General features: G+C 39.1%; 1 protein-coding gene across 2 annotated transcripts in view; it reads right to left on the bottom strand.

Annotated features, from left to right (window-relative positions):
- CADPS2 (calcium dependent secretion activator 2) overlaps positions 1–13,157 on the bottom strand; it is a 557,199-nt gene that overhangs the window by 33,112 nt on the left and 510,930 nt on the right. For both annotated transcript variants that reach the window (XM_024219628.1, XM_024219629.1), the window contains 2 exons: positions 9,641–9,724; positions 9,506–9,538 (listed from right to left, as the gene is read on the bottom strand). In XM_024219628.1, the coding sequence (XP_024075396.1) occupies positions 9,506–9,538; positions 9,641–9,724 (117 nt within the window). The remainder of the gene's footprint in view (positions 1–9,505; positions 9,539–9,640; positions 9,725–13,157) is intronic.

Genomic DNA, 13,157 nt, shown 5'->3' with positions numbered 1-13,157 from the left:
TGTCTACACTACTGCTTAAGTCAATGTATGTCAAGTCAGTGAGGGGTGTGAAAAAGCCAACCCCCCGAGCGACGTAAGTTACATCGACTTACAGCAGTGTCTACGCTGTGTTATGTCAGAGGAAAAAGCTCCCCCGCTAACATAGCTTCTTCCGCCTCTCGCTGTGGTGGAATAATTATGCCAACAGGAGAGCGCTCTCCCGTCGGAATAGCGCGTCTTCACCAGATGCGCTAGAGTGGTGCAGTTGCGCCAATGTAGCACAGTAGTGTAGACTAGCGCTAGCACACAGAACCTGCTGCACTTTCAGAAACTGCAGCTGTGATCCCAGCAACATCTACCACAATAACAGGATGCAACACTTTGAGAATATTCACCACTCACAAGTCCAATTATCCAACCCCTCAAGACCATTAACAAAATCAGACATTCTTTGTTAGAATAACTCCTTTCACTGAATCTACCAAGGAACAAATCTGGGAAGACAACCCAGAATAAGGGATTCACTAACATATATAGAATTTACTATTTTTGCATAAATAACAGGGTCTAGGACTTCATTTTGCAATATATCATAATATGAATGAGAAAATATAGCTGTAGAATTTATCACATAGACCAGAGGTGGGAAAACTATGGCCCGCATTCCACATCCGGCCCGCGGGACCCTCCTGCCCGGCCCCTGAGCTCTTGGCCCAAGAGGCTAGCCCCCAGCCCCTCCCCTGCTGTACCCCCGCCCCTGCAGCCTCAGCTCACTGCGCCGCCAGCGCAATGCTCTGGGCAGCAGAGCAGTTGCAGAACCGCGGCCTGACCCAGTGCTCTGTGCTGCGCGGTGGTGTGGCTGGCTCCAGCCGGGCAGTGCGGCTGCCTGCCCTGGTGCTCATATTTCAACATTATTAAAATGAACATTTCCATAAGATCATTTTGATGTTTCAAAAATCAATATTTCAGAATTTCCATCCCATGTTAAATTTCAAAATTTCAGCTTTTTGCCCTGATTCAGGATGAAAAGAAATTTCAAAATGTCAAACTTTCCCGTGGGATGGAAATTCCATTTTCTTACCAGCTCTAGTTGTGAGTGACTTCAGCATGACCAGATTTCAATGAGAGTTGAGGACACAGCACCTTGCAGGATCGTGGCCAAAATGAAGGGCATTTGGGAAGCACAATTCTATTTTTGCAGTTTGCACAAAAGACCCTATTCTTAGACATTTGTTCCAATCACTTGTCTCATCAGTTTAGAAACTAAATCACTACGTGAAGGATATTCATAACCTATAATACAAAACTATATACTTTCATTCAGTATACCTATTTGAGATTGTTAGAAAAATATTTCAGCATTCCATAGATCAAACCTTAGGAACTTGCTGAGTCCTGACATGCATGAGACAGAAATAAAAATGGTTCTGATTTGGAGTGACAACGGGAAAATATTTTGAAATCTGTAAACTGAAAAAAAATCTAACAAATTAGGGACTCATTATTGTTCTTGGGGATAATTTTTCAAAATACACACAAGTCTCCCATTGAAATGTTAACCTCTAACATTTCTCTGATACATGTAAATTTTGCTTTCACTAAGATAAGTAAAGAAATGTTTGTCCTGAAAACAGTCAAAACTAGAAAAAATAACATTTCCCATTAGCATCAACTTTTTCTTTTTCTTTGAGATGTTTACCTATTCTTGAAGCTGTGACATATGGGAATTTCACACCTAGTGAATATATTTTCATGTAGCTTGTGGCATGAGACTCTAATCATTAAAAGAATATACACAAGTAAGAGTAACTGCAACAGCTGGTGACATTTACCAATTACAATTACAGTTCTTAAAAACACTTTATCCTTTTTTAATGTGCGTGCAGGGCAATTATTTCTGATAAATTGCTGAAAAAATGTAATTTTCCTTTTAAACAGTTTCTACTTGTAGTATAAATGTGCCTGGATAAGGAAGATTATAATTGGTTCAATGTTTCTTTATGGTAGGTCTCTCTGTTTTAAAAGCTATGGCGCACTGATTCATGAACTCATTGAAGCCATTATAAGCTGTCCCTTTATTGTATGTCATTTGGGATAGACACTTTAAACAAATTTGACTAAATCAGTAATAAAATATATACTTCACTGTCTCCCCACATTGGGTATATTGCATTTATTTGGCCTTCTTCAAATATGTGAAAGAAAAATATATATTGTAAACAAATGACAAAACAGGATATGTCACTCTAAACTGTGTTTTTAACATAAATAGAAAAGTGTTTTTTTTTTTCATAGGGATGACTTCTTTCATTTGAGCCATTTATATCAAAATATATCATCATTCTCTTATTTTGGATTTTTACATTTAAGAAAACAAGATGAATATCAAATTTGAAAATGTGAGAGAAAGATTAAGTCTCATTAGCAATCAGATATACCTTAAATGACAAACGGATACTAAGTATTTAAAGTAACTATAACATGCTATATAGCAATGGACATTTCAGCAGACTGTTATGAATATCAAATAGATTATAAAACTGTGAGCACTTTTATCCCTGAAATATCAAATTCTCCTTGTATGGAACTCCTACTGAAGTCAATGGAAGGGAGCTACTCACATGCAGTTGAGAGCAGAAGTTAGCCTGGTAAACTTAACTGAATAAGCATAAAGTTTTTTAATTGTCTGAAATCTTACAGAAAAGGAATAACCATATTTTAGGAAAGACAAAAGCTACTGTACTATTGCTTATTTAATTCAGAACAGTAGGCAGGATGTTTTGAATTATCAGAGATTGAAAGAGAAAGTCACAAAGAGATTAATAGAAAAACTAGAAAGACAAAGACATCAAATGAAATACAAGGAAATGAAATATTTTTAATAGGGTTACTCTGTCCTTGGTTACACAAGTAATCGAATACATTGGCAAGTGATTGAGTTTAAACAAGGGTGTAGGCTTCAACAGATTCTTTCTAGGGTTAATCACTAGTTAACCTGGCAAGATGAACATGCTGTTTAAAAAAAAAAAAACGATAAAAAAAATTCCTTGTTAATTATATGCTGCAAGTGCTCTTACTTCCTGCTGCTACACCTAATCCCACAGGTGCAGGTCGTTTCTTTTACCATTCACTGGTAGGTGGATTCAACTCCACAGTCATTTTTCAGAGCAACAGATTTAGATACAGAAGAAGCTGCTTAACCTTTCACTAGAGGTTAACAATACTCCAAAAAAACATTGTCATGGTGCCTGTTTAACAAGGAGACAAATTTATAAATACACTATTCCAGTTTCAAAGAGGATCCAGAAGCTACATTATAATTGACATAATTTGAAAGCACATGACTTTTTCCCTAGAAAAGCTCGCCTGCAGCAACAAATCAAAAGTAATGCCATATTGTCTTAATTTCGGAGAGTTCAAGTGTTTACAGATGAAAGGTCTGCAACAAGTGCTACTCCTCCTAATGTTTCCCTATGGTTGGGGAGATATAGCTTGGTTTTTGTGTTCTGCTTCTACAATGGAACAGCTTGTCACAATCTCAGTAGAAACCACACATATTTGTAAATACTTAAGTTATGTTTATTCTCACTTCATCGTTCAAAAGAGACTGTTACTTAGCAGAGCATATTAAACACCCATGTTTCTGGTGTTACTGAGAAAAAAATTAGTTTTATAAGGATTGGTATCATGAAAGTGTTCATTCCTCAGGAGCTTAAAATGGACTTCATACTATACCTGTCCAAGAACAAAATTCTCCTGATTTTATTGTAATTGATATTTGAGTACTTTTTTGATTGAAGGAAGGCATTTTCAACTGAAGCACTTAGCTGCAAAGCAGCCATGAGTGGGAAGGGGGCTCTGGGGAAGAATATGGGAGCCCCATGTTAACATTCCACCACTACACTGAAGAGAAGGTTGGTGTGATTTCCCTGACTTTGAAGGAAATCGCTCCTCTCTGGATACAGTTAAATATCACTGCCAGAAGTGACTTATCCCCGGTGCTCATCATTAAGGCTACGTTTTAGTCACGGGTATTTTTAGTAAAAGTCATGGACAGGTCACGGGCAGTAAACAAAAATTCACGGCCCATGACCTGTCCATGACATTTACTAAAAATACCTGTGACTAAAATTTGGGCGGGGGAGCAGAGGAGCACAAGCGCCATCTGCCAATGGGAGCTGCAGGGGTGAGGCAGTCCAGAGCCCCTCCCGGCCCCTCCACTGCGTAGGAGCTGCAGGGCCATGCCAGTGGGAGCCCCACCCCCTGGCACCTCCAAACCACCTGCCCCTATCCCCCTCCCACACACCCAAATTGCTGCTGCTGGCCCAGGGGCTGCCTAGCTCGGGCAGCCCCTGAGCCAGCACCAGCCGCTGCAGAAGTCACAGAGGTCATGGAAAGTCATGGAATCCATGACTTCCGTGACAGACTGGCAGCCTTACTCATAATTGTTTGGCTTTGGAAATGATCAGATGGCACCAAATGGCAGCAATTAAAAAAATTATTGTGGTAGATACCCTTGGAACCCCCTACAAGGTCTTCATTCCCCCCTGCTTCACTCTCACACTTCAAACTATATTATCTGTGCACTTAATTAGTCTGCAAGATAGTGCTGCGCCCCTATGTGATTGTTTTTAAGGAAATGATTTTCCCCTACTCTTTCTTTGTCTTTTTAGATGGCAAGTTCTTCAGAACAAGCACTGCACCTTCTTTTATGTCAGAAAAAGAGTGTAGCATGTTCTGGGTGCTACCAGAAGCAAATACAAATAATGTATGCTAATTCTTTTTAATAATTATTAATAAAAGTAATAAACTGCTATCAATGCTGCTACTATTCTCAGTCCAGGGCTTTCAGCACATCTTTTTGCTGTTGCTTTAGCTAGTGCACTGATGCCATGCCCATGACCCATAAGTGTTTCTTTGTAAAAGCCACATACTACAAATGTTCAATGCTTCCAAATGCAAATTCCCTGTGACAAGATGCTCCCTCCCCCCTCCTTCGAAAAAGGCTTTCTAAAATGGAGAGAATAATTTTTGTAGTTGTTGATTTAAGCAGGAGTGGAAAAGGAGATGGTTCATGGCAGGTATGGATGAAAAGGCTTTGGTTGGGTTATATTTTATCCTTGAAAAGCTGAATGACTGGAAGAACAGATTGGCACTCAGGAGATTGCTGAAGATATACAACTCAAAGCTAGAAGTTAAGACCTCAGCACATCAGTGATGCACAGGAGAGAATGCAGAATTATTTTGCTAACAATTCTTAATGCTGCCTTAATGTCAAAGGCCGACAACTATATCACAAACAGGGAGTCAGGTATTTTAGCATCCCAAAGCAGCTACAATCCACATATGCAAGAGGTACAATAAAACAAACAAAAACCATATAAGCATCATAATAATATACTTACCTCAAAGAGTGCTTGATTAGCTGCTTACACAAATTTCAAAGGCAACTAAATATATACAGTTTAGTATTTGGACCTCAATGTGTCACATAGGAAAGAACTGAAGGTTGGAGACTGGACCACAGAAAATAGCAGAAATGCTAAAGACAAGGAATAAGTAAAGGAACATCTGGAAGAAAGGCTTCTAGCCTATCACTGCATCTCTGGATTTCTCAGCTCTTTCTTTACAACTGCAACTCAGCTGTTAAAGACAACTCTGCAAATTTAGTAAATACCTGAAAGGGGCCAACTTGTGACCCACACAATAGATTATAAACGACTTTCACTTAGTTTAAATACCAAAGCAAAAGTAAGAACACTGTGTCTAATTTCTTAAGACAATGTGAAGCAGTGCAGAAAAAGACTGCAAAACAGCACCTATTGCTAAGGGTTCAGTTTGATTGGAATGTTATTCTATTATGTACATTGAAAGAAAACCTGGACGTTCAGAAAACTCAGTGTCTGACTATATAATGGAGCACAAGCTGGGAAAGTAAAATGTTGCACTGATTTATCATTACTGGAGTCTTATTACCAGCTTTGTTAATCCTCTCTACCAATTTAAGATGCTAAACAGTAGATAATTATAAGTATGTACCTTTAAATTCATAACCCAAACATACCCAGTTCCAGTCAACTCTAGTAGGCCAGAGTTGGTATGTAGGGTAGGCCTATTCAACAAATTTTGGGACCCCCATTCCCAAATGTACCCAACCTCTATCTGCTGTGATCCCATCACTGTGTGTGGCGTGTTGTGCTGTTTTCTTGGAGTATCCCGTCGTAGCTGACGTATGAGTGTCAGTTTGTTTCAGTGAGTCTTCTTGTATGAACATACACCAATGAGGGATCCGCAGATGCGTCCGCATGTTGGGCAGATCTGACCACATGTTTTTACCATGGCCTGGTTTTTTTGCTCATGCTTCTCTCTGGCTTTTTCTGTTCTGCTGTTCTGGATAGCTTTAACTGCAGACCAACAGGTCTGCCTCCATCCTGATATATCGGCGGCAGCAGCTTCCCAGGTACATCACTAGTTACAGGGCCAGTCTTAGTATTTGGGGAGAGGGTCAACTAAATGGGCTAAACAACCCAAACACCACCGATAATATAAATGTATGTGTATGAAATGATAAAGGTGGAGGGGAATCCTCAGGTCACACCAGCCTCATGCTGCAGAAGAGGCATAGCCTAGTTTATTGTTCTGGGGGATGTGCATAGTTCACAACATTTGAATTCTTATCCTGAGACACTCAACCTTAGGCCCCTATTCAGAACAGCACTAATGACTTCAGTTGGACTTAAGTATATGATCAAAGTGAAGCACATGTTTAAGCATTATCCTCAACAGGGATACTTTCCTGATTTGGGGCTCTAATGATCAGTCACATTTTCAGAGAAATCCTTGCAACCTAACGTACTAGATTTTTTAAAAATGAAAGCACAGATTGATACATCGACTCCCCAAAATGAGGTCACACAACCGCAGGCCTGAAAGGCAGGTACTTGAGGTTGTCAAGCAGCATCTGGTCATCTTCTGAAAGTGGTGAATCATTCAAGAGAGAGGTCTAGCTCTGCTGTGATCAGCACTGGCCCTAAGGGTGAAAGGTGACAAATGTGTTTTTGTGCTACATTTGTGCTCCCCCAGTCCCTGCACTTCTGGATACTGATTTGGCCATTGGTGTAAGTTAGAGAAGCCTCAGGGCTGCTCAAATTTACAGTTGTCTGCAATAGCCCCCAAGCATAGCATTGAAAGATCACTGTACGCTCAGGCCACACAGCTCTTACCCTGTGAGGACCAGAGAGAGGTGGTATAGAACCAAAGCTCGCTAATTGGTGAGGGGAAGGCCCCTCTATAAATGCTTCCCCTCATTAATCCTTCAAGACTCCTGGGGATTACAACAGCCTCCTCACTGGCTTTCCTGGCGCGAAAAACTCCCTGCTGGCAAACTACCCAGTAGTCTTTAAAACGTCCTCCTTTCACACGTATTGTTCCTTTTCAAAGATTTCACTTTCTGTCAGCTGCAGGGCTCGCACAGACGCTGAGGCGACTAAATGGCCATTCTGAGCTTTACATATCACCCCCGCTGCAGGACATTTGATCAGAGGTAGTTCCTGTGGCATCTATAAAAGATGTAGCACTATAACGGAGAGATTTATGTTCTGCCATGTAGATTCACTTAGAGGCTGCAGTAGTCCGTGCTGCTCCTGCTTCATGTAGGATGATAGCGGGTCAATCTGACCCAGGGAGGGGGGAATCCAATGGACTCACTTGTGGCTCTTCCGTCAGCTCATCCCCCACACCTAGCAGTATAGAGTCACCTTAGGGTGCAAATCCTGGCCTACTGGAACCACACTGGTTCAGCTGCATCTTGGTTTCTCTGTGACTGTGGAGGATGGGGGAAGAATTTGGACCCCAAACAGAATTCAATTTATTATATATTTGAAACTACATCAACCTTAAAGCAGCATTTCTGTCTGCCTTGTAAGCCTCACGCCACTTTTTTAACCAATGACATTCTGAACATGAAGAGCGGGATTCAAAAGTGCTCAGTCTTGGCCCCACTCTACTCAAATTGAAGTCAATGAGAGTTTTACTATTGACTTCAATGAGAGCAGAGTTAGGCCAATGCTGAGAGCTTTTGAAATCTCTTTTCCATATCTGGTCTAAATAAATAGGAGCTCTTTTCATTTGATCTAACAGAAGTCTATGAATTTCTAATTTTTTAAAGACATCTTCCACAGGCATTTGCCTAGCTTCTGAAGTACCTTTCCAAAGATCTTATTTAGGCATTCCCCAAGCATGAAATATTGCCAGCATAAATTGTGTTTAATCTGGATTTGGTCTGAGGTCATTATTTTGAATGGAAGACAAATTGCATGTTTTCGATAAAACATAGGGGGTAGTTCTAAGATTCAGAAAAAGAAAACACCAGCCAAACAAAATAAACACCAAGAAATAATATTAAGAGAGAAATGTCATAATTTGTTATAGTATGTGCAAGTTAGGCAGAAATATAAGACAAAGGTAATGAAGTAACCTAAAACAGTTCCACAAGTTTGGTAAGGATTTTCCTGTTATTGAGGCTTTCTGTTTTTTGTTTTGGGGGTTTTTTGGGGGGGAGGGGTTAATTTGTTTTTTAATTTTATGAATTACTGTACAAAGTGACTTGTAGGCATTAGATTTTTGGGGTATAAAATTGTTTAAAGGATTTCTACCTGCAACTTCAGATATATTTGCAGTTCTTCTGTAACTTGTATTCTTATTTCTTGCAAGCATCAATAAGGACATAACATTTTAAAAGAGGTATTATTAATATTAGGCTAATCACACTTATTACTATGTTTGGAAGCCAAGATTGTCTAAGAATTCTATCAGAGGGATATAAGTTATAAGTAACATAGAGCCTTGTAAAAGAGAATGGAGGGTCATTTAAATTAGTTTACTATTGTTTCTCAGATAACTTTTATGCTTGTTTCGAAAAAATATTTAAAATATATTTAATGGACAATAAATAGAGCAGTTGACTTTTGTTTCTACATTAAACAGAGCTTAACCAACATCCCTTACTCACATACGTAACCCTTACTCATGTATGTTGCATGTAGCCCCAATAGAGCTGCAGGCATAAGTAAGGGTTACTCATCTGAATAAAGGCTGTAGGATCAGGCTTTTGTTTACAAGTAAGGAATTTATCAACAGTGATATCTAAGGATGATGCTTGTACATACAGTATCCAATTGTTTAAATGTAACTGATCATACACGTACAAACAATATATCCAAATGATGAAATGTCCCCTATGATCGAGTTCCTAGGTTACAATTCTCAGTCTTCCCACAACTGAAAAAGTGCATTGAGAATAACCTTTCTAAGCTTTGCTTTGAGAGTTAGCTGTTGCGAGAGGGAAATGAGATGCCCTCTAAGGGTTGTGATGACTGTTTTAACTACTCTGTGTAAAGCTATAGTGAACCTCTATGAGAGATCATAATGACAACAATGAAAAATGTAAACTAAGAAAAACTACATTTATTTGTGGATTGTGCCTAATACTAGAAACAAGTGAAATTTAAAAAAAAGTCATACTTACAGGAACATCAACATATTTTGCAGCTGCTTTCACCTTTAAAAAATTTAAAAATAAGAAACAAATACTGTAAGTGGTAATTATTAGGATTATATGTAGTTTTAAAATTAATAGTTGGTTAATAGTTCATATACTTACAGTGAATGAAAGTATTGATGAGAAGAATGTGCCTTCATCATACCTTGATAGTTTAGACAGTACACCTTCTAACACTGAAACAAACTACACAAAGACACAGTATAAATATTTATATACATACAGTGTCATGTTAATTATTAAAGATGGGAAAGTGAATACTTTCTCCTGTTTGCACTCTGTAACAGAACACTGTAGCCTGAAAATCTGATCATTTTCTCCATCTCTCAATGAGCTGAAGTCATAGGAAGTACTTAGTTTCTCAGTTTCATCTATAAACAAAACTGATGGAAGTCACTGCTTCCAATTGCTTAAAACAACTCAGAAATAGGGGCAAACCAACCAACCAACAAAACAAAAAATGCGTGTCCCACTATACATTTATACAGAAATACAAACACTTTTATTATTTTTTAAGATCACATTTCAGAATGTGGCACAAAAAGAAGTAGGAAGTTATGGGCAGCCATGGGAACTTCATTCATGCTGCTGTTGGAAATTGTTTTTAAAATGGCATGGTGGTAGGAATTAAGGATCAAGTGCAACGGTTACGTTTAAATGTCCTGACATTCAATATTTTTCTAATGTTTAAAAGGGAGATGAAATTAACCAAAGCTGATTTCACTGGTTTGTGTATTAGCACCACTGATTACGTCTGCACTGCTCTAAGAACAGTGTTTGTTACCGAACTGCTACTGAAGAACCAGCTAAGAATCCCAAAATATAAGACCTGAATCTTGGATCTACTATGACCACTTTGCTCCACTCTGCAATTGGAAAGAGACCATAAACCTGGTGGATCTGGCACCTGTGATTCTATGAGTGCCATGGCACAGTCATAGCATAAAGCCACCTTTGCCAAACATGCAAATTGCAGGCATAATGTTTACATAGGTTATGAAAAAATTAACTTAAACCAAACTAAACAAACCCTTCACCTTCATGTATTAGGTTTAGTTGATCACGTCATTTATGACATCATGTACAAGAAAAAAAGAACATGTAACAATTGCTGAGAAAAAAAACACTCACACAATGTAGCTCCATTACTGGTTAATTATTGCATACGTGCATGCTCACTGGTCATATGTTAATTGCCTCATGACATATGTAAAGAATGTTGTAAAAAGTAACTGTCTGCTGCCTAAATACTCATTCTCAGAACCAAGGAGTAGCTCTTTATGAGTGTGAGGACAGGACAAAATTCCATCTGGCATGCTGTTAATGGGCAGTATCACGGTGTCACAACAGTGTCACCTTCCCTTCTCCCTATGAGAAACGGAGAGCATCACCTTACAATAAAACCTGCTCCCAACAGTTCAAAGAGCAAGAGTAAGTGCAGAACTACACTCGTCACCTAATCTATTCATTCACATTTATAAATGATTTATCATCACTGTAGGATCCAAGAGCTGTAGTTGGATTACAAATGCATTGGGCTACTGGAGGGGATGGAAGTTGTATTTTTCTCTGCTCTGGGTATAATCAGGGTCCTGGCCTTAGATGGGATGCCAGTTCTCTGCCTTGCTATTACATGCCAGTGAGTAACCATTGCTTGCACACTGCAATACTCTTACAATACTCATCTTATTCAGAAGGATTCTTTCTGCAAAATGTTAGTCAATATTATTCTGAAAAGACCCATTGCTGGAGGGACTGATCTCAGAAACAAACAACAGGCCCATGTTTTCAGCACTAACGTTATTAAAACCAGTATATTAAAAGAATGCATTGAAATCCCAAAGAAATCCAGTTAAATACAGGGCTTAGTTATGAGGCTGGTGATTGTGTCTTTAGCTGTTTCCTGTGATCTCTCTACGTAGACCTGAGGGACTATATAAATACTTCTGAGTATACTTTGCATTTTCAGGTCTTCTGGGGTTGTCAGGATGAGACACTGAGATTGCTTTGTTTCACTGCTCTGTATTATTCATGTGATTTGTTTAACATTTTAGCATGGTAAATCTTTGTGAAATTAGCAATTTAATCTTTACTACGTGAACTCTCATTGAAATATCAGCATCCTTTTCATTTCTGTAGGAAATCGTTACAGATAAAAGCAATTAGTAAAAGGTAAATATTCTAATCAACAAGGTTTACTTCCCTGTCAAAAATATAATACACTGGTGATAACTCAAAATAGTGTGATTGATTAATACCATCTTTGGATCCAGCACATAAAAGAATATGGATGTTATAACAACAGCTGTTGGTTCTTGCTGATCAAGAACAACGATATATCAACTTTGCTTTGAATCTTCAGTCTTTGTCCCTTGAATGGAAGCAACCAATACAATTTGCTGATGTCACTGGGCATCTAAGTTCTGTATTCCAATAGGAAGAGATAGTTAGGCTTTCAGTGATCAGCCAATCACAAAGAAGATTGCTTCCCCCCAATTTCCTAGGCGTCAGCATCCTCTAACGGTATCAATGCTGCAGTAAAATGTATCTAAAAATTCCCTTCATATCTAACTGCCACAGCAATTGAAGTAGGCAATCTTAGGTCAAGATTTGCCAGGTTATGCTGTCAGGATGACATATTAGGAATTCATGACTGTTGCTGCAAAATCATGAAAGGCAACCCATCTCCACATTATGGAGATGCTGGTCGCTGTTCCATAATTAAGGATGAGTTTTGCATTTAAAAAAGGGGATTCAACATCTTTGTTATATATGAAAAATACAGGCTATCCTTCCCAAAATTACAACACTTTCCTTTACAATATAGAATTATTTTTTTAAGAATTTATAAGTAAACCCATTAAATATGTTAGGGACAAAATTAATTAAAAATGTGACCTTTAAGAAATTGAGCTACCTGTTTTGGACCTTTTTTGTCTCATATTACCTTAAAAATGGAACATAGACTTCAAACTTCTCACATAGTTTACACTCAACTGAAATCTTGTGCATATTAGCTATATTAAAAGAATTGTTCCTAAAGATAGGAATGACAGGAGACATTAGATCAATTCCCTTGCCGGGGCCTTACCGGCCACCCCCGCTCATAAGAGGGGTTAAGGTGGATTATAATGATGGTGGGGTTGGCTCCCGCCTATACCAATCATAGGAGACTCCAACTGCCCCCGGCTTGCTCAATTACCAAGCATCTCTCATTAATTCGTTTTCCAAGCTATCTTTTTGTTCTTTTGTGCCTTAATTTATGGAGTACCTGCACTGAACATCCGCTATACACTTAAATAAAGAGTTGCGACATATGGCCTACTGCCCGTCATGCCCTGCATGAACAGAGCCTACCTGAACCTGCTGCGAGGAAGGTGAAACCCCCCCCCCCCCACCACTGCACCTGGCCAATATGGTGGTAAGGGAAAAATTCCTTCCCAGCTCTCCTTAGTGGGGCGGCTAGTGTAATGCCCACAGCAGACATAGCTAAACACCTGGCATATTTGTGACCTAATTAGGGAGGGAGAGTGGGTGCTGCCCAGCCTGTTCTGAGTGAAGAGAGAAGGGACCAGGCCCAGCTAACCTTTTTAAACCCCTCATTCCTAGGTGGTGAGTC

This window comes from Terrapene carolina, unplaced genomic scaffold (assembly GCF_002925995.2).
Source record: "Terrapene carolina triunguis isolate 2854851 unplaced genomic scaffold, T_m_triunguis-2.0 Scaffold68, whole genome shotgun sequence".
Classification (NCBI taxonomy): domain Eukaryota; kingdom Metazoa; phylum Chordata; order Testudines; family Emydidae; genus Terrapene; species Terrapene triunguis.
Note: the sequence above shows the minus strand (reverse complement) of the source record. Positions and strands in the feature narration are given on the sequence as shown.